The sequence below is a fragment of the Buteo buteo genome, chromosome 8, assembly GCF_964188355.1.
Source record: "Buteo buteo chromosome 8, bButBut1.hap1.1, whole genome shotgun sequence".
In the NCBI taxonomy this organism is placed as follows: Eukaryota; Metazoa; Chordata; class Aves; order Accipitriformes; family Accipitridae; genus Buteo; species Buteo buteo.
The window spans coordinates 2,942,748-2,964,161 of record NC_134178.1 but is presented as its reverse complement, the minus strand read 5'-3'; the positions used below and the strand labels follow the sequence as shown (position 1 = coordinate 2,964,161).

General features: G+C 44.4%; 1 protein-coding gene and 1 long non-coding RNA gene across 7 annotated transcripts in view; one reads left to right on the top strand and one right to left on the bottom strand.

Moving 5' to 3' along the window:
* The window catches only part of ZFX (zinc finger protein X-linked), a 24,742-nt gene extending 15,132 nt beyond the window's left edge, over positions 1-9,610 (bottom strand). The window contains exons 1-3 of one of the 2 annotated variants that reach the window (XM_075033490.1): positions 9,471-9,610; positions 3,382-3,470; positions 2,365-2,931 (exon numbers count right to left, since the gene is read on the bottom strand). In XM_075033490.1, coding sequence (XP_074889591.1) covers positions 2,365-2,931; positions 3,382-3,442 — 628 coding nt within the window. In that variant the 5' untranslated portion in view covers positions 3,443-3,470; positions 9,471-9,610. Of the gene's footprint in view, positions 1-1,163; positions 1,242-2,364; positions 2,932-3,381; positions 3,471-9,470 lie in introns of those variants that run through there. The other variant, XM_075033492.1, reaches the window with a different exon arrangement.
* Positions 8,554-21,414, top strand: LOC142033545 (uncharacterized). 5 transcript variants are annotated; one of them, XR_012651238.1, is made up of 3 exons: positions 8,554-9,404; positions 10,571-10,663; positions 18,471-21,414. It is a non-coding gene; the product is annotated as an uncharacterized LOC142033545 (long non-coding RNA). The 5 variants fall into 5 exon arrangements; XR_012651239.1 differs by lacking the exon at positions 8,554-9,404 and adding an exon at positions 9,683-9,787; XR_012651235.1 differs by lacking the exon at positions 8,554-9,404 and adding an exon at positions 10,068-10,189.

Here is a 21,414-nt window from a genome sequence, read left to right as displayed (position 1 = left end):
ATGTTACTACCTTTTAAAAACCACCTAATACTAAGTTCAACTAAAGCACTGAGACAGTCAAACAGATCAATAAACACATATACTGCCAAGGCAAAAAAAAAAAAGGAAATTAATTCAAATAATGTTTTCCATACAACGAAGAGACTATTTGGCAAGATAGTCTTTACTTGAAGGAAAAGCACTAGACTCTGACTTCACAACCAGAAAAACTTGTTATGCAGGCTTTAAACACAGTAGGTGGTAATAGGGAACTTCCCTTTAAAATGAACTGTAGAACATACTTAACGTTTTAAAGACAAACAGAAAGGATGCATGTTTTGTAGCATAACGATTGTTTTAAATGCTGGCTTTTTTAATGTTCTGAATCTAAACGAAGTATATTGCAAGACTATCAAGAGGCATTTAATGTTAAATAAAGTATGAAACTGCAGAAATAGATGACTGAAAAAGGAGAATATCCCAGCAAAACCAAACAATTAAATTCCTTTGTTTTCTGCCAGTTACCACCCACTGACGACTGGTACATCTAAGATGACTTCCTAGCTGGGTGGGTATTTTAGGGATCATGCAATATGGCATCTACCAAGGCATTCTGTCCTCATTCAGCCACTGGCAGTGGTTGAATGGGACACGTATCTACCCACCCCTCTCACGTGAATTTACACAGACACAGTTTGCAAAGTGTTCCTGCGACAGCAGCCCCAGAGGCCTCACTCTGCTGCTCATGCTGCAGGATGACAACCTGCAGGGGAAGGGTGAGCAGACAGACAGGAGCAACCGCATCTCAAGAGCTACAGTCAGGGATAAGAAACAGGTGAGGATCACCACCAGAGTCTTGACACAGTCAGGCCTCAATTACCCGTAGGTGGGTTGTCCACTTTGTTGCCTAACTATGCTGCAGGTGCAGAAACATTTGAGCTGCTTTCATGTGATCTAATTCAGGTCCAGAATCAGAAAGTTTTATCTGTACCATACTGTACAGACTGCATTTTTATTAGTTTGGATAAATACTATTTCAGAGAGCAGCATCCCTGGCCTATTTCACCTCAGTATGATCTTGCAGCTTAATTTTACAATATTTTGTGTTATCCATATTTTGCGTTATCCATATTTTGCATTATCCCATTTCATTGTTTTCCCAGATAATAGAGAATTAACTGTACCTCATATAAACTCAAAACATGGCTGCACAAGGTTACTCAAGGAACTCAAGAGATGATAAATTAAGAAATGCAGTGATCCTAGGTAAGGAGAAGCAACATTAAAATCCATAAGTACAGAATATAAAATTAAAACAAGTTATTATACATTTCAAAAAAGTGTCCAAAGGTAAAAAAAAAAAAAAGGAAAAAAAAAAAGAAAAAAAAGGAAAAGGGAAAAAAAGGTAACTGAAGCAGAGCATGAAGTATACCTCATCAATGGAGTCATTTAATGCTAGACAAAATTGAAGTGCCTGAAATGGGAATTAAACAAAGCAGCCTAACACAGCTTTTCTATTTCTATGACACTCGGTCGACACTCTGAAGTTCCTAGGTGCTGCATTGAGCAATCATTATAATAAGTAACATACTTAGAGCAAGCTCTAGTTCACACAAATGGATATCCTCAGTAGAAAAAGTATTGATGATATGCTTTGTTTTTCTCCACCCTTTACTTTAAGTCTTTTGAAACACTATTCAAATGGATTGTGCCACTGTTCCTAAGGGAGATTAAGATATTCACAGTTGCTTCTCAGCTACCAGCAGCAATAGCTACTCTTTCTGTTGGCAGCATACCTCTGTCCTTTGCTTCATCAAGAGAAGAAAACACATCCCAACAGCAAAGAAAACCACAGTCACCTGTATCTAACTATAAATGGGGTGGAAAGGGTGGGGGCTGAGCAAAAAACAAGACAAGGATAACAAATTGTCATTTGGACTTCTGAAAAATAGGGGGGGGTGTGTGTTATTTTCCCTTTTCCATGAAATAATTTTGTTTTCTTAATGTCTTGGCAGTAATCTTAATAACCTGCACATACATGCGTTTTCAAACAAGGTCACATTTCTTTTCGTTCTGTTCTCACCAAGTATATGGCATTAGTTTACTGGAATTCTTACTCTTTGTTCATATGCTATAAAATGCTACAGAAATAATTTATAATCAGACATGCATTTGCCAGTATTTCTCTCCATTAGCTTCACCAGAATTTTTAGCTGGTACACGTTCCTAAAAATACCCCTATTTGAGTACATTTGCGTGATCTGCGTTTCATTAAATAATACAGAAAATCTGGTTTTGGTACTGTCGTAAGCCCTCCCTCAGATATTTCAAGTACCACCCAAGCCCGTATCATAAGAATTTCGATGGCTTTACTCAGACACTTACAGGAAATCATAAGGTAATCTTCACAGTTGCCCTTTTCATCTTGATGTTCCACAGGGATTCCATTGGCATCGATGACTGCCTCTGATGCACAGTCTGCCACGAAGACTTCCTCAGAAACAACATCTGTTCCCAGAGTATCAGTGACAATATCTGCTTCTTCAACATTATCATGAACTACATGTTCTACATGTCCAACTTCAGGTACATGCATTGACTCACTTGTCAGTACATGTTCTGGTATAGACATTGCTTCTGCTGTTATGTCAGAAGCTAAAACGTCATCTGGGACGGTGCAATGAGCCAAAGAAACCTCTTCGGCTACGTCTGTGTCCAGCACTTGTTCAGGAATAATGACAGTTTCAGATACATCTGGCTCCTCCATGATATCTGGGCACTGAACATCCTCGATAACAACATCTTCAATGACATCTTGGATTACTACAGAATCTGGATCATCAGGAACAAAATTATGCACGGTTATATCTGAGTCGACTACATCTGAAACAAACACTGTTTCCTGTACTTCCACAACAATCTGATCTCCATCCATATGTGCTGCATCAGCTCCTGAAAAACATAATTATAACAGCAGTTAAATTGTAAAACTAACTCAGATGAGGTGGTTAATAATTGAAATTACTTCTATTTTACTTCAACTTCTACACTATGCTGCAATTTAGTAAAACAGGCATTAACAGCCTATGAGCAATAAAGATAGGCAGATATACGGGGAGCAAGTCCTCCGTAAATGCTAACATAACTAAGATGAACAACACTTTCTCTCCTGGAAAAGATTACCAATTTTTAGACTCTCCCCCAACATTCAAACAACTATTACTTGACAGAACAGTAGCTCATTCATATTGCTCTGAGTAATAAAACCAAACAAAAATCGAAAGCAATTACTCTATACAAAAGCAATGATGCAGCACACCACTTTTAAGCAAAGACAAAATAAATGACAGTCAGTTGCATCTAATGCAAACACTCTTATCTACATACTACCTCCTGACAGACCTGTTGGATCAAAAAATGCATTTGGCTCATGTGGCTGCAATTCAAGCCCATCTTCATCCATGGCCTTTAACTCTCATCAGTCACAGTGTCTGTAGAAGGTAAAGAAGAAAGGTTATTTAACTTGTATTAGGCTATGAAGGTTGTCTCTGCCTGTGCACTGAAAAGCAGAAATTTTGGGTGCATGGAAGTTAACAGGAAGTTAACACCTCTTGACTTTGAGATGGACCAGATTTCACTCAGGGTACCTCTGTTTGGGATTCCAGAAATACTACTCTAGAACACCTAACACCCAGGGTCTGAGTAAGAGCAGTATGAGCCCAAACACTCCTGGTCCATTTCTCAAAACCCCACAGCTCCACAAACATGGAAGCAGCTGATAAAGGGATATGAAAACATAATTTCCTTATAATCTTACAAAGAAAAAAAAAATGAAGGCAAAGCCTAGACAAGTTCACACTTGAGTCTTTTTTGGACGGTGGGCAATACAGTGTTGTCAAATCAATAAAGCTCTAAGGTACGTTAAAGGTAGACAGCCAGTAATCTGAAACGCACGCTGCTTTTGATGCCCCCTGTGTTCATACTTGGGTAGTCAGGAGGAAGTGACTCTTATGTCACTTCAGGAATTGAAACTGCTTCCAGAACATAACATCGTATGTTTTCAAACCTCAGATGCATGATTATTTTAAAAAATCCTGCCCCGAGACAAAGTACCGATTTGCTTTTGTATTAAAAAATATCACCAGTTCTCAAAAATTACCAAATGTCATATCCTACTAAACTTCTTTGCACAGAATGTCAACATTTCTTCAATGCATAATAACAACTTAAGACGTCAATCTTCTTAACAAAATAACCAAACAAGATCACATAGTTAAAATACTTAGTAAAATCTGAAACGGCAATCTAAATTTTGCTGCTTACATATGTGCATTATAATTAGGATCAGGCAAACCTAGTTGGGTAAAATGTGATCTAACATAAACTTGTACTACTCCCTTGCACTTAATCCAACTAATTTCCTCAATGCAGAACCAGCAAGAGGCAACAGAGTGTTGCTATATGTTTCTGCTGGTGTTTCTGTACAAATGGAAGATGCGATTCTCCTTCCTCCAAACATTTTTCACAGTAACAGGCAGAAATCTCTCCATTCCTGTGATACTTTCACAAAAGACCTGGAGAAAACATTAAGATTCTGGCCAAGGTTTCCGTAAGAATCATAACCTTTCCGAATTACGTCAACTAACATTTACATTAATTAAGTCTTCATGGGGGAAACTGCTATACAAAAGAAAAAATTTAACCACCACTCCAAAACACAAACCTACAACCATAATCTGTAGCAAGCATTTTCTAGAATTCACCATTTTTCTAGCTCAACTTTTCTCAAATCTTTGCAGCTAACCACCTGATTTATATATCAGAAAATGTATTTTTACAGGCTGAGGGAGAAATACAGCCAGAAGGAGGAAAAGCAGCGGCAGTCTAATAAAGTTTTCCTAAGGGGTCCCGTATTTGTGTGATGTTCAGTTGGAAGGCCCCTATATTTTAAAGACAGCTGCGCTAACAAATCATTGTAGTGTCCAGCTGGACATAAATCACCTCACAATTATTCTGACTGTCAAGTATTTCTGTCAGAAGCACCCACTATTAACAGAACAGCTCTTCACACAGATACTTTTTTCAGAATCGAGAGCAGAAGAAAAGCATTTCTCAGCCTCAGATACAAGACACAGCTTGAGTGACAGCAATCAGCTCCGGCCATGCCACAGAAACAAGAACAGAACAACAAGGTTTCATAGTCATTTAAGCAAGAATTACTCATACCCAAATTGGTTTACTTCCATCTGTTCAGTATATACCTAGCCAGTCTATTACAAATGTCTTTCCTATTCATCTTGTCATCTTTTCTGTGTTGTCTCCACCGTTTAGCTTCTTCTTTTCTGTTGCTTCTTCTCCAACTTCTTGTGTGCCTGTACCCATATTACGTTCCTCACCTCCTCACCCGCTCACTTCATCTCTCCAGCTTACAACTACAGCACACTCCCATCGTTCACACAAAACCATGCTACTCATCAATTTGTAGCAAAGACTGTATCAGCAATTCACAGATATTTTTTTTTATTTTTTTTTTCTGGAGGAGGCAGGGGGGATTAAGGGTTGGCAGAAATAAACTGCCTCTCTCCTCTGGCAACACAAACGTAAGAAGATAGCACTCGCTGTCCAGCTGTCTGGGAAAAGTCAAGATGCTGTTTCTGCCTGCGCTTTTGAGGATTGTATTATCATACATATTAGCCTCTGATCGGCTGGGACCCAGCCAGCTTGAAGTGTCAGTTCACCACTAGCTACTGGAAGAACTGGCATTCGTTTTCTCCACTTCCTGCTTTCATCACTCAACCATCACGCCACCACAAATTCCTACCTCTTATGATTCATGCATGTACTTTCTCTATCCTATCCTCTCCCCAAATTCCTCACTGTCTCTAGGAGCGAGGGTCTCCATCGTCCTTCCGTCTATCCTCTTCACCCACGTGACCCGGAGGCTGCCGCCACTACTTCTCCTCTTCCAAAACACACCCGCTGACGCCATCTCTTCACTGCTCCTCTCACTGCTGCCCAGATTCCAGGTGACAGACGCTAAAACCAATGAGTCTCAGTGATGTTCACGACAGTGCAGTTTCAAAAAGACACTGCCACCAGCAGTGACAGCCCAGCAGACCTTCAACTGCACTCTCTGCGTAACAGCGTGGCCTCTTGTGTATCGGCAAGGTCGTTTCACCTACAGGGGCATACTATGCTGCAAAACAAAGGCTCAGGTTCTACACAAACTGAAGAAGTTTCCGGGGCACATGGGTTTTCAAGACCGAGTCTTAAAAAAGCCACAGATTTATGCTTTGGTACTTGTTCCAAAGAAGAAGAAAAAAACCCCAACCCTTTCACTGAATGAGTTTCTTTCTAGATAAGGTTTCCCATAACGTGCTTTTGCACCCGGACCCAGCCAACAAATTCACGTACACAAATTCCTACCCCTGTGCAGGACCAGGAAGACTTTAGAAGTGTTCCACGAGGGCACAGACCCCACCTCCACAGAAAGCTGCTGCAGAAAGAGGACCAGAAGATGTGGGCATTTAAGACAGGATTTAACTGAACTAGTTAAAATGATAAAGGTGCCTAAATCAAAATCTGCAGTCCAAAAAGGCATCCAGGCATTTGTCGGTGGATGGGGAAAAAAAAAAACAAACAAAACCAACCCTAAAAATTTCCTGAAATAATTTCAGGGTTTGAGCATTCTAACCAGTAGATGTGAAAATACTGTGTTTCTTCCCGCTTGCTCCTCTTTTAAGCAGTAGGCCAGCACAGGGGCCCAAGATTCAGCCACACAAAGGAAAGTATGCCACATGGTTCTGTACCAACCGGCGGCTCCGTGATGAAGGCACTGTTCTGCAACACGAGAAATACCAGAGCTTCTTGTTGGGAGCACTGCACCGAACACCTTCAAATTCCCTGGCAAGCTCCCTAAGCTCTGTGGTACCACAAGGCTAAGAAGCAATTCCAGTAGTTCATTTTCCTGCTAGATTTCAAGACGGGCAGAAACTTCTCTCCTTTTTTTTTGCAAAATATTCCAGCCAACACTTACCTCGGGAGCAGGTTCTGGCACCGAAGCAGACAGAATCAATTTTCAGTTCAAGTCTGGGAACCTAAACTGTCAAGGAGAAGCAGGTGCCCAGCCATGTCCCTACACTTACTCCTTCTCAACGCCCAAATCTACGTGGCTCTTTATTCAAATCTCAGTAATTCGGGAACTGCTCTTCTACCACTACGACAGAAAAGGCCTAGGCACCTAAAACCAGGTTTTATACCTCCGAAAAGAGCTAAACATCTACATCTTTCACTTGGCTTGGGTCTGTGCCAGCTTCACATGGATTGAGAGTTAATACAACTCTAAAATACACCTAATTCCACGTGTAAAGTTAGTTCTTACAAATTGATTTTAAACTATTTATTCAGAGAGTTGGCTGGTTTTGGTTTTATGAAAGTCAAGGCAGTATTTTCAAGCGGAAGGACAGATAGAAAATGATATATTAATGGAAGAAATGGTATTAAGCTATTAGCAACAAAATAACCTCCCAAAATAAAAATGGATATTTTCTGTAAAGCTGATCTTGAGTACCATCAGTCAAGAGAAGCAACGCAGAGAGCGCACTAGTCTTGCCACATTACAAATCCTTGACTCAATAGGCCTTGCAAGGTAATCAAGATGAAATAAAAAGAAATAGACGAGCTGTCACGCTTTAAAGAGAGAACAACTTTAAAAATAGAGTTCCTTAGAAGGAAGAGCTTTAATATGCACAGAAACTGTCAGTTCCTCTGCTCTCATCAAAGAAAGGGAAAATAGGAAAAAGAGAAAAAGGAGAAACTTCAGAAAAGCCATCTTTATGAAAAAGAAATATGTCAGACAGTCCTCTGCTTGCTCCTAACGAAAGAACAGTACTTCTGCTTATTTGTGGTAAGGGCATAAACCAAATACCCACGCAGCAAAACTCTGACCCTTCCCAGAAAAATCAAGGCATAACCGGCAAGAATTCCAAGCCCTGGCCCCTACCTATGCCGAGACGACTTAAGCGTACAACCGTAACCAGGTTCCCGTCGTGCCTTGCTACACCACATTAAAAATTGCAGCACGCCTTGCATGTCCCAATTGGGTTAGAGCCCCGAGCTACCCGAAGCTTCGCTGTGGTTATGAGACGACTGTGGGTTCGGTCTACACTATTGCTGCAGTGTCACAACTCTCCCTACGTGACCCACTTACGGGGAATGCGATGTACACACAAACTCTCCATCACACGCACATGAAAGGTAGAAAAAAATTATACTCCTATGGCATCCAATTCTTATCTTGGAAATAACCCCCGTTATTACTAGGTGAATAAATGGAAGAATAAAAACGATGTTACAAACGTGACGGTGTAATCATTTAGTTGTTTATTTCTTGATGCATCTCCCTCAGTTTTGGCAGGAGAATCAGGACTGCTGCTTCCACTGCGATTTCGTAAGATATCTCAAGTCTTTTCCTCTTTGTTGCAGTTCGGCATTTGCAAAAACTGGTTAAAGAAACGGGTTTTGTCCAGATTTCACGGGGATGTTGCGAGCCGGGAGACACCCAAGCTAATTGTTTAACGAAACCTAAATTAGGGAAATAACCAGTACCGGGTGCCCTTTTGAAACTACTTTCCACTCAGCTGGGGGGCCTCTGCAGGAGAGGGGATAGCCAGAGGGGAGGAGAACCCAGCACCAAGGCGAAGGGGGGGCGGCTCCGCGCCTCCACAGCCGGCTCCCCTGCGGGGCGGCTGGGCGAAGGAGACCGGGGACGAACCTCTCACCGCCGCCCGAATTCCCGGCCGGGAGGAGAGGAGAGGAGGCCGTGGCAGGAGTGTGTGTGTGTGTGGGGGGGGGGCACGGCTGGCAGCCCTGGCGCGGCCGCACAGGAAGCCGCCATGGGCCGGAAAGCGCCGAGCTCCCCTGCGACTCGCTGGCTGGCAGGCGGGGAGGAGGGAGAAGCGGCGGGGAGGGGGTGTGGGGAGGCTACGGGCTCTCCCTCCTTCGGAGCTTGCGGCCCGCAGCTGCGATGAGCGGGGCCAGGGGCTCCCCCCTCCGGCCCGGCCTGCGCGGAGGTACGGGCTCTGGCGAGCGATTAATTCAAGATGGCGCCCGGCGCCCTCCGCCTCCCTCCCTCCCTCCCTCTCCTCCCCCCCCCCCCCGCACGCCGCCATTTTGTCTCCTCCTCCAGACGCTCTCCGAACCCCCCCCCCCCTTACACCCTCGGCCGGGCCCGGGGCCTGGCACCGACCTCGCCCGCCTTCCCCCTCCCCGGGTCCGCAACCTCCCCGCTTCCGCTCCCCTCACGCCGCCGCCCCCGTCGCCCAAGGCCGCGCCGAACCCGCCGTCCCGGTCCCCGCGGCCCGCTCTTTTGCCGGAGCCCTGGCGCGGCCTAGCTGCGGCCTCCTCGGGGCCTGCGCCGCGGCCTGGTGCGGGCAAGGGGAAGGCCCGGGCCGGGCCGAGTAAAGGCGGGACCCAGCCCCGGGGCTGCTTACCGTGCGGGTGGCGGGCGGCGGCGCTCGCCTCGGCGCGGCCTCGTTCTCAGCGCGACTGGGCCGAGCGCGGCGGTGGTGGCGGCGGCGGCGGCGGCGGCTGCGGCGGCGGCGGGGCGGGCGGGCGGGAGGGGAGGGAGGGGCCGAGCTCGGAGCTGAGTGGAAGCGGCCAAGCTCCCCGGGCCGGGCCCGCCGTCAGCACGTCACGTCACTGCCCGAGAGAGACCCAGGAAAAAAGGGCGGAAGGGAGCAGCGCCGCCGCCGCCGCTGCCGCCGTTGCCCGGTCGCTTCGGGCCAGCCGCCCGCCGCCGGGGCCTGTGGTGGGGAGGTGGAAGGGGGGGGGGGGGGAAAGCCGCTGCCCGGGCGAGGCCGAGGCCGAGGCGGCGCGGGTAGGGGAGGGAGGATGGCGGCAGGGGAGGCGCGGCGGCGGCGCTCGGCTCGTCGCGGCTCCTCCTGCCGCCGCCGCCTCCGCCGCAGCTCCGGCCGTGAAGCGCCCGGTGTGCGCCCCCCGAAACGGAGCGGCTGCCCCGGGGACCCCCCCCACTTCACCGCCACCCTCCTCCTTCTCCTCCTCCTCCTCCTCTCCCGGCCCCTCCATGCTGGCGCCGCCCGGGCGAGCCTCCCCCGCCCTCCGCTCTCCCGCGGTCGCCATCCCCCCCCCCCCCCCGCCCCGGGCCCGGTCCACGGTTGTGTGTGGGTCGGCGGGCTCCGCGCTCCCGCCGGTGTGTTTTAAGTCGCGTCTGCGCGCCGGGGGACCCGGGCGGGGGGGTCTGTGTGGTGTTGGGTGAGGGGGGGTTGTGTCTGTGTGGATTTTTAGGGTGCGCGAACTCCGCGCTGGGCCTTGGGCCGCGGGTTGGGTGGCCTGGTGTCACCCCGGCGCGGGGGGGCGGCCGCCAGTGGGAGTTATTGCCAATAATAACAATAATAATAATAGTTAACGACAACAGGGCTCGGTGCCGCGGGTTGGGGGGGCAGCGGGCACAGCCAGAGCCCCGGCTTTCCAGGGGGAAGGCGGCTGCTGGCGCTCGTGTGAGGGGCTGGGGGAACAGCGTTTTCTTCTCCTGAAAGTGAATCAGGATTTTTGTTGTTTTTTTTTTTTAAAGTAAAGAGTTGCCGTTGATCCACGAAAGACGCGCGCTAAAGTTTTCGAGGCGTCAGAAATGACGTGCCATGAGTGACCTCGTGGAGGCGAGGAGGTACGCTCAATTTGGCTGGAGTTCTTGCGTAACTGGCGGGCTGGGGCTTGAGGAGGCTACTCCGTGTTCTTACCGATTAAGTAAACTGGAAGGAAATTGGCTGTTGCGCTTATCAAATGATGCAAACGTGACTTATCTGGCCATGAACAGCCTACGTGCAGTGTTTACGTTGCAAATGAGCCTTTGGGTTTGGCTTTAATTTCATACACTAGTCTTTTCTATTTTAACACGCAGGTTTAAAAAGTAATTTGGACGGTGCTGGTAGTTTATTTCAGTATAGCCTATGGTAAACATGTACCCTGCACCATGCAAATTTTAACCATGACACTGAGAACGGAAGAGGAACCACAGCACTTCAAAAATTAATTCCTTTTATTTAATTTCATGAAGGTCGTAGTTAAACTTTTTTGTAGAACCAGCCCCGGCCTGTATTCAGGAGAGGGTCCTAAAATACTTACCTTAAAAAGAATTGCCGAGCTTGACCATACGTGTGATAGTAATGTACAACAGACTTAAGTAAATGTTCTTGTCAGAACGGAAAAGGCCAAAAGAACAAGAGAACAGAGAAGGATGATGGTAGATTCATAATCAACAGCAAGGTGGATCTAATGTAGAAAAGTAAAACACCGTCAACCTATTCGTTGGTTTTATTTACACATTGGGAAGATTCTTGGTTGGAACATGTCTGTAATAGCTTGTATTATACAATGCTTTCATGGGAGCTGGGCCATTAAAATGATTAAGGGTCTGGAACATCTGACATATGAGGAGAGGCTAAGGGAGCTGGGACTGCTCAGCCTGGAGAAGAGAAGTCTCGGGGCGGATCTTACCCACGTATGTAAATACCTGATGGGGCAAGTAAAGATGGCAGAGCCAGGTTCTCCTCAGCGGTGTTGAGTGAAAGGACAAGAGGTGATGGCACAAACACAGGCAATTCAATTTAAACGTAAGGAAAAAAAAAAAAAAAATCCTATGAATTCATTCAAAGAGCAGAACAGGTTTCCCAGAGAGACTGAGAAGTCTCCATCTTTGGAGATGCTCAAAACCCAACTGGACGCAGCCTTGAGCAACCTGCTGTAGCTGACCCTGCTCTGAGCAGGAGGGTTGGACTAGACAATCTTCAGAGGTGCTTTCCAACTTGAATGATTCTACAATTTCTACGCTAGTTTTTTCAACAAACGTAAAGTGCATAGAAAATTATAATGAACAGCAGGATTTCCTGTAAGGTCTTTGGTTCCAAGGACATTTTAATCGATCTGTCATTCATGTAGGGAATTGAAGTCTGGAATACAGGGCTCATTACCCTCAAAGTGTCAGTGTATCCAAATGTTGGGTCATTGCAGGGGGAGGCCTCAGAAAAGATGGGATGCCATTGAAGGGCAAATGGCAAGATGTTTTGTGAAGACCTGAATTTTAAGTTCTTGACTAGTTGGCTATTCACCCTGTCTGTGTGTAACCGTTCCACCTTTATCCCCTTGTTCTTTACTACTTGGGAGCCAGAGAGCAGCAGCTTTTGAGTCATTGGAGGGACATTTTTGTCCTGATGCAGCCATCACCTAAATGTTGTCCCCAGCCACCATGGTTTCCAGTAGGCCACAAACACCCTGGTTTGATCAGGAACAGGGTAACTCCCATCAGGGGAGCTGCCAGAAAGGAAGCCATGTTTACAACTGATATTCACAGCCGTTCCTGCTCTCACCGCTAACGGAGGAGTCCAAGAGCAGAACGCACTTGAAAACTGCAGATACGACAAGTATGCTTGCGCCTCCTTGGAACAGCATAGGTTAACTTATTTGCACAAATGTTTTTGTAACCTGCTTTTTGGAGTGGAACAGGCAAATGATAAAAATACATTGTAAGCAATAGGATTTCAGACCTTAATTAATGGTTAGGCTGGGTCAGATTTGATACACCAGAGACAGAATATAACTTGTATATGAAAGTTTGTAGCGCTCAGTTGTTCACAGTCCTCTGAACAGAGCCCTTACCTTCCAACTCTAATTTTGCCTGTGATCCTGTGTTTCTTTATATTTTTCCCTAGAGCTTGTTTTAGTGTCGCTCAGCAGTAGGTACCATGCTGTATCTGACTTTGCCCTCACAAAAGCAAATGAGGCTGATGGCTTTTGCTGAATGTCCTCTTAAAATTATACTCGTACTTAGCAGTCACAGAGTTAGTTCTGAAGGTACATGCTGGTAATTTCTTACTTGGACACTTAATGGTCATGTTGGCTGTTAAAGATGTTACGATCAGGTTCTATCTAGGCAATCTTAAAAAGAGTTAGCGTGTCCTTCAAGTCATGAAAAATTGGTACAGCTGTAAGTCAGTATGGCCTGTAATGTTTGCATACATCTCACTGCTGATAATTTACTTGTGAATAAATTGTAAAAATCAGTAAAGAGCCATTTTCAGTCACAGTGCTTTCCTGTTTATCTTGTGTCTTATTTAGGTCCCTTTCCAGCTATTGGCAACATGCTTGGCAAACACCAGTGTGCTGAGTAGCACTGCTAGATTTCTCAAGCTCTGGCTCCTCAATTAATAACAACCCTAGGTTATAAGATGCTAAATTGAGGGTCGTCAGCTTTGTGTTGACTGGTTTGAAGGCCTTTAGGTAAAGATGTGTTTGCTTCCTGATCTACAATGAAATTGAGTTATTTTATCATCCAGTTACATTATCGTGTTTCCTTTAACAGTAGCAATTTTTTCAACCTTGATGAACCCATCAGCTGGTGATGAGTGGTCATCTTGAGTTGAATCAAGGTCACTTCAATGCACGGTAAACATACTGCACCTGCTGAAGTGATCCGTTCGTGGTTCTCCTATGCAGCCGCAGTGATGGAGGGAAATTAGAGGCTGGGTAGGAAAGAAAGTGTGTGTGGGGGTTGTTCCCATTTCTCCCAGAATAGTCTGTTAATATATTTTAATGGAAATTCTACCAATAATTTTTCTGTCTTCCAGCTTCTGTTTGAAACTTGTCTATAAAAAAGAATTACCGTCATCTTATCCAAGGATATGAAGTCCTCCATAACTTTTTCTGGTTTAGTTGTTAATAATACTACGCATGCACCAATATTTACCTGCAATCATTTGATTAAAAAGGAATGGCTAAGGAGGATTGAGGTTGTTAGTAACAGTGGTAAAAAGGTTTACTTCGTAACTGTAGTAGCTGCTGACTTACTGTAAGGAAAAGTTGGAAAAACATCTTTTCGTTTTAGCTGTCTGTGGTCCACCTTTGAAACTAACTACACGAGAAACGGAAGTTTGATGTAGTTAAATACAAAAACTTGCGCATGTGATTCGTAGGCAGTGCTTGTAATACTATTGTCCACTAAACCATTTGTGATGTCCAGGAAAAATGAATTACCTCTACTAGTAACATCTCAGCTATTCATCCAAGCAACCCATGATACGTATCAAAGGCTGCATGCATTTGAAACAAATGAGGATTTCAAAAGAACCCAAACACCTGAGTATTTAGTATTCTTGTTTTCATACAGCTTGTATCATTGCCACTAAAACTGCCCCTGACAAGGACTGTCGAGGACAAGGAGCTTTTTAGTGTTTTAGCAAATGCATATTTCCATCGGTAGATGGAAAAAGGGTGGTGGAGTATGTGTTTCTGCTTTCCGTGTGACAAAACCAGCAAAATGGGTTCATAGTTCATGAAGGTTAAACAAAGCGGTTTTCAGTCTACAAGCAACTCTGCAAGGTTTAAATTGTGAACTTTTGCTGGGATAGGTTTGCCAGCAAGGTCAGTTCCTTTATTAGAATTAATTTACTCCGGAAGAAAGGAGTGTCGCATAGAGCATCTCAACTAAAGTGGTGGTTTGTAGTATAAGCTACAACTGTACTAGGAGCCTTTTTTCATGCATAGTGTATTTGGGGCAGTTAAACTGAAAAGGAAACCTTGTAAAAATACGTTCCAAAGTGAAGGAAGTACGAGGGATAAGCGGTCATTCTATTATTACTATTTAATCTGCAAGTCCAGATAACCCTGGAGTCTTAAAAGTAAACATAGCAAAGGAAAGGCTGTCAGACCGAAAGTCTGCTAGACCTCATAAGCTGTTTCTCGACAGCAATCGGTAGAAAAAGCCTAGTGAGAAGTACAAGTATAGGGAGAAGGTAGAGTGGTACGTGCCTCAAAACACACTCCTGCCTGCCTTTGTCAGCAGAGGAGGTGGCTTGTCCATTTACAATAATAAATCTGAAAAGGTTTGAGCCATTTCAGAAAGAGTGGTATCATCAGGGCCAGTTCCCATTTGTCTGAGCAGGATGAGTCAGGTACTAGTAAACCAGCCCATCATGTCAGTCCTCAGCAAAATAATGGAAAAGAAAACATAAGATTTCTTTGATAAAGAATAAAAGGAAAAGAATATAACTAATACCAGTAAGTGTGGCTCAAGAAGAAAAAGATCTTGGCAAACACACCGAGCCTCGTTACTTGAGTAGGTGAGAAGCTTCAGCACAAAATTAATGGTGTAGGTGGAGTAGACTTTGGTAATGTGCTTCATACTACACAGCAGTGAGTCTCACTTTAATACGCTAAATGGCTTAAAAGCTGATGGACTGACGGATCCGAAGAAATAAGTAACATTACAAAAATAACCAAACAGTTGGATTGTTCACAGAGGTGGAGCCTTAGTTATGGCTCAACACTTCCATCACGGTGTAGAAGTCATCATAGTATTGCCACTGATTTTATTTGTGGCTGTGACAAAGATGCGGGGGTGAGTAAGTACAGATGATGAGGAAAAGACAATAACGCAGAACAGTCACACAGACTGGATTACTCTGTAAATGAAACCACTTCAATTGAAGTTCTGTCTTAATGTGTCCAAAACGCAGGATTATGTATCTAGGATTAACGAATGCAAATCATGTACCTAGAAGATATTACTGGTTCCTGGAAAGCAGAGGCTTTAGAAAAGATTAAAGGGACACAATCACAAGACAGCTCAAAAAGAGTCTGCTATACACGTGGGACAAAAAAAGGCTAGTGCTCTCTAGGGATGCTAACAGCGGAGTAGATGATAGAAATAAGGTGAATTTATATCTTCTGGATCCGCTTTTTTAAATAGACCAAAACTGGAGAGGCCACAAAGAATCATAAAAGGATTTAGAGGCTTAAAAGGTCTTTAGCTGTTTAATAACAATAGGAACAAGAAAATAGAGATACATGAATTACATAGTGCTTTCCTGGTAATGGGAAGTCACTTTAGTCTAGAGAAAGACGTAACTGAAGTGGATAGCCAGAAGTTTAAACAAGATGCATTCAATTTAAAAACTTAGACTTGACTTTCTAAATGGTCAAAGGTGATCAACCACCAACGAAACATACGGGACAGGATGAGTTCTCCCCAACTTGATGCCTTCAGCTCAAAACTGGATGGCTTTCTGGCATTTTTGCCCGAGTCAAAGGAGTGAGTGAAATTTAACGGCTTATACCATAGAGAGATTCATATTAGGCCATCTGTGGCAATTCAGAAGGGGAAGTAAGTACAGGTAGCTAGAAGAACGTAATTTCTTGAAGTCATATTTTTTAGTATGCTGATGTTTTCTATTTAAGAATAGTTTCAAATCATTCCTTTTGCTCTGTCAAGACTTGCCCAGGCCTAGTTGCTGTGTAGTAGACAGTAAAATCTTCTTGTCCCTTTTTGTAGTCTCCATAGGGCTGATCAGAATTACTAAAGAATTGTCCAGACGTTAATTTGCATTTGTAAGTTAAACTAATGTAATTATCTAATACAAACCCGTGGAGACACTTAATTCTGTAGAGTCCTCCAGTGTCCATGCTTGGGTGCTTGCACTAAGCCAGCAGTGCCTGTTTCTCCCCTCTCTCTGGTCTCAGATATTAGAGGATTGATATTTCTAAATATTGCCAAGCCTTTTACTGGCAGACTGAGGCCCTATTCCTGTTTTTCTTTGCTGACTGCTTTAGGAAAGGAACCAACATCATCAAATTCAGTGAAATCACAGCATAGGGCAGGTGCAGTCAGACAAAACGGACACAAGGTTCTCCAAGGCACGAAGCGATGTTAGGGCTCGGCATTCCTGCTGGACAGGGGAATGAGAGGTGTATATGATTAATCTTTTTTGTGGGTAGGAGATCACAAGCCTGTAAAATGCCCAGATCTCACTACGCATATGTGATCCATAGGTACCAAAGGACAAGTGCTTTGTAACCGAGCATTCCTCTCCCAAGGCACGGTTCAAATGGTTTAACTTTGTCGGGCACTAAATTGGTCACAAGCTGCTCACAAGTAGAGGCTTTCCTGTTCTCCAGGTGGCTCTGTTAGTTACCTGCCTCATTAAAGACAGGATAAAACCAGCACAGATAAAATCCAGGACAGCTACCTGCCATATTCCCTAGCTTCAGCAACTAGCAATCCTCCTGGATTTTGCTGCATGAGCTGCTCCCACGAGGCAGGATCCTCACCACGGAGCTCGAGCAGCAGCTGAACGCTGCGGCTTGGTGTGCTGCCCATCGCCCTCCCCTGGGAGGCTGCGAAATCCTTTGACCCATCCATCTGCACTTTCCCAATCGCCGCTGATTTTCGGGATGCTCCCCAAGAGACTTGAGAGAACTGGCTTGGTGTTAGCGGGGAAGCTTCACATAGTTTCTGGGAAACGAGGCTTGGAAAGCCCAAACTGGGCTGAAAAAGGTGCCCAGGCTGCTGCAGTGCCTGGGTTTCGGGTACATCTGGGCTGATGTTTGTCAGAACAAATGGCTGGGCCACCGAGATGGGCACGTGGCGGCTCATACCAACACTTGCAGCGCAAGCCACAAACTCGCTTCAACCCGCGAAGCAAAAGTGCCATACGCGCTCAGGGATACTGAGCCACCCCGTGGTACAGCTCAATAATCGCCCAGAAATACCCTCCTGTTTTGTTTAGCAGTGTGGTTGAATTTGACTGTCTTATCAGTCTCCAAATTTAGGACAAATTCAGAAAACCAAAGTGGCGATGCTTAGTGAACTGCCTGTGCGTACAAAATGCTTGGGAGCCAAAGGCTTGAGTGCTAAGGAAGATGAACGAAGCTGTAAGAAATACTTTCTTTTGATGATGAAACTAGTTGCAATGAGTGAAGTAATGAAACAAAGATTGACCTGAACAGTCATGTATTGGAACACAAAATAGGCTCGTGTTTGGTCTGTCTGTGCTGTGCTACCCAAGATAGTTGTAGAGAAAGATCCAAAGAGAGTCCAGGTATATACGGTCTTATGGTGGTGGTATACAAAGTCCATAGGTTTGAACTGACCTAATAAGTTTAAATTGGTGAAAGTGTTGTAAGGCCAATATGAAATCTCTACAGCTGTGTATCTCTCTCGGATGACCTCTCTATTTAGGATTATAGAATGGTTTGGGTTGGAAGGGACCTCTAAAGGTCATCTAGTCCACCCCCCCTGCCACAAGCAGGGGCATTTTCAACCAGACCAGGTTGCTCAGAGCCCCGTCCAGCCTGACCGGGAATGTTTCCAGCGATGGGGCATCAACCACCTCTCTGGGGAACCTGGGCCAGGGTTTCACCACCCTCAGCATAAAAAATTTCTTCCTTGTATCTAGTCTGAATCTGCCCTCTTTTAGTTTAAAACCATTACCCCTTGTTCTATCATAACAGGCTCTAGTAAAAAGTCTGTCCCCATCTTTCTTATAAGCCCCCTTTGGGTACTGGCAGGCTGCTGTAAGGTCTCCCCGGAGCCTTCTCTTCTCCAGGCTGAACAACCCCAACTCTCTCAGCCTGTCCTCACAGCAGAGGTGCTCCAGCCCTCTGATCGTTTTCATGTCCCTCCTCTGGATTTGCTCCAACAGGTCCATGTCTCTCCTGTGCTGAGGACCCCAGAGCTGGACACAGAACTGCCGGTGGGGTCTCACTTGATCAGAACAGAGGGGCAGAACCGCCTGACCCGTATCCCTTAGGACTGCGAACTGCACCAGTGCGTGATCACTGCTGCCTCCAGTCTTGACATCACCGATCAGCTCACTCGCGTTGGTGACCATCAGGTCCAGTATCACATCCCCTCTGGTAGGGCTGTCTGTTACCTGGCTTACGAAGTTATCCTCCACACGCTCCGGGAGTCTCCTGGATAGCCTACAGTTTGCCGTGCTGCTTTTGCAGGAGATGTCGGGGGGGTTGAAGTCCCCCAGCAGGACGAGAGCCGGCGAGCACGATGCCTCCTGTCGCTGGGGTAAGAAGGATTCGTCAGCGGGCTCCCCTCGATCGGGCGACCTGTAGTGGGCACCAACCACAAGGTTGGTTGGTTCCCCTTTTTGAGATTTTTATATTAGCAATGCGCAGTGTAGTGTCACTTATTTTGAAGCTGACATTTTGCATTATACAGGTTTTTAGTTGCTCAAAACTTTTGCCAGCTTGCACGAGTCTGAAATTTTCCATAAGGGGTGTTGGCCTCAAACTGAATTTTTTTGGGAAGATTCCAGACACAGTTTTTTCAGCTGCCTGAGATCAAAATGCAGATTATTTGCCCTTGCTAAAAAACCAAAACCAAACCAAAACCAAAACGAAGGGGTTTTTAAATTGAAAAGTTAAAGAAAAAAAATTTACATTTAAACAGCAGGATGGTCCTTGTGTTGAGCAGGGGTCCCTGGCATCCTCTGGAGAACTGCCAAGTTATTTGGCTGCATAAAAGTCTTTGAAATATCTTGGTTTACAAATATTCAGTAGACTTCTAAATACTTAGTTGTTAAAGGTAGGGTTTCACAGGCAATTTTATTTCTAGTGCTTCCTCATTAAGTGCTGTGCAAGCTTAAAGGAATTTTTAATTGGGTAGGGAGGTTAATTATTTATTCTATCATTTCAAATAACATCCTCTTAGTTTAAACTCTCATTGGCTTAGGGGAAGAAAGGTAAAAAAAAAAATAATCCAAGATTTACCTTATAACTCTCTAAGCTCACATTTCATTTGCCTTATTTGTCCATGAATCAAAGATATCGCCTCCAGAGTTGTTGGCAAGTACATGTAATAAAGGTAAAAGGACTAGTAAATATTCAACCTGATACATTGCTGGAAGTCAGCACTGACAGATCTTGAAAAAGAAAGGCTAGAGAGGATTCAAAGAGTTAAAAGGTATTTCTCTTTTCGGCTAATAAAGTTGTAGATGGCCCTGAGGGCTATCTACTTCAGTGACTACATAAGCATTGCATTTTGAAATAGGACTGCACCAGCCCCTCCCTGTTTCTCCAATAAATAGTTTAACAAGACAGTAGGGCATTACAAAACAAACCATTACACACAAACCCTCTTTTCAGTGAGACTTTAATAGAAACAAAATTTGCTGCCAGAGTAGCAGTAAAGACAACACTGATTTTCAGGGTTGTATTTTTCGATTCAAAGCTGTGTTATTTGCCCTCTCTCCAGCAAAACTCTTCTGTAGCTACATTAATGATGCTTTGGGTAAGCCACAAGGCTACTTTGAAACCCTTTGGTGAAAGATCCTGTGTAAAACTGAAAATTGAGTTCCTCTGGCACAGATATGAGCAGGTTCTTTTCTCATCTTTACATAAAAACACATCATATAGGATTGGATCAACAGGACTCCAGTTGAATGGAGCAAAAGGAAGAAGCAAAGCACAAATTAAACTTCTAAAAGTCAAGGGTTCTCTGAAGAAGCCCCTCGTCTCTCCCTGTCCTCACCTGACTTGAGGTGCAGAATCTGCACTCTAATTGATAGGAGCTTGTGATCTGCTTATACGTGAAGCAGCTTTGCAGCACTCCGTAAGCTGCCAGGTTGCACAGGTACGTACTGAGAATCCACTTTTCTGTGACATGACATGTAAAAAGAGACCTTTCAATAAAGCTCAAAATCCTTTCAAAGACAAATGTGAAGTTTTAACTGCAAAAGTAGATTCCCAGCATGAACTACAAATCGGTAGAACTGCAACAGCGTGAAGTAGCCAGTAATGTAAAGGAAGAATTAGGCCTTCAGGAAAATGGAAATCATTTCAGATCACAGTTTCCAAAACACTTAAAGCACAAGCTTACCTTTAAGTGCATAATGGTCCCACTGGTGTTAACAGGACAATTTGTGTGCCTAAAGCGTACAGGTACACGGTTTGCAGGGCTGTCCTGGCGTTCGCTGGCTCAGCACGTTTAACACGCATGTTGCCAGACAACTAGGCAAGAAACCAAAACCATATGGAGAATACAGGAATGCTTGCGATCGCTGCGGAAGGACTAATTATACTCTCATAGCTTTTTTTTTGGGGGGGTGGGGTGAAAAGTGTGGCTCCACGTCAGATTTATAAAGGATTAAGTTGTATACAGTTACTGCCAAAGGAATAAATGGGACACAATTTAAAGAAAAATACTTATTGCTAAACTTTATGTTATCAACAGCATTTTGGTTGTAGCCAGGAAAAAGTACAAAAGAAAAAGCATCCTTCTGTACACCCAGTGCTAAGTCACTGAGGTAAAAAAAACTTCTTTACTGAAAACCTGCAAAGCTGCAACTTAATTCTGTATGTATAATAGTTAGGACTATGTTGCAAATGAAATATTTTGAGATTCATAATAGGTTACATAGTCAAATAGATGATAAGCAAAAACAGAAAGAAAAATGAATCGGAGAACCTTAAGGCACATTTGCAGGAGAAAATGCTTTTCGGATCTTCATCATAAACTAAATAAACTGAAATAACTAAACATAGAATTGTGTAATGTTTGGCAGGGGAAGAGGCTTTCTAAATAACATAATGAATCCTGTCTAGTACATTAGATTTCTTTACAAATGTCCACAG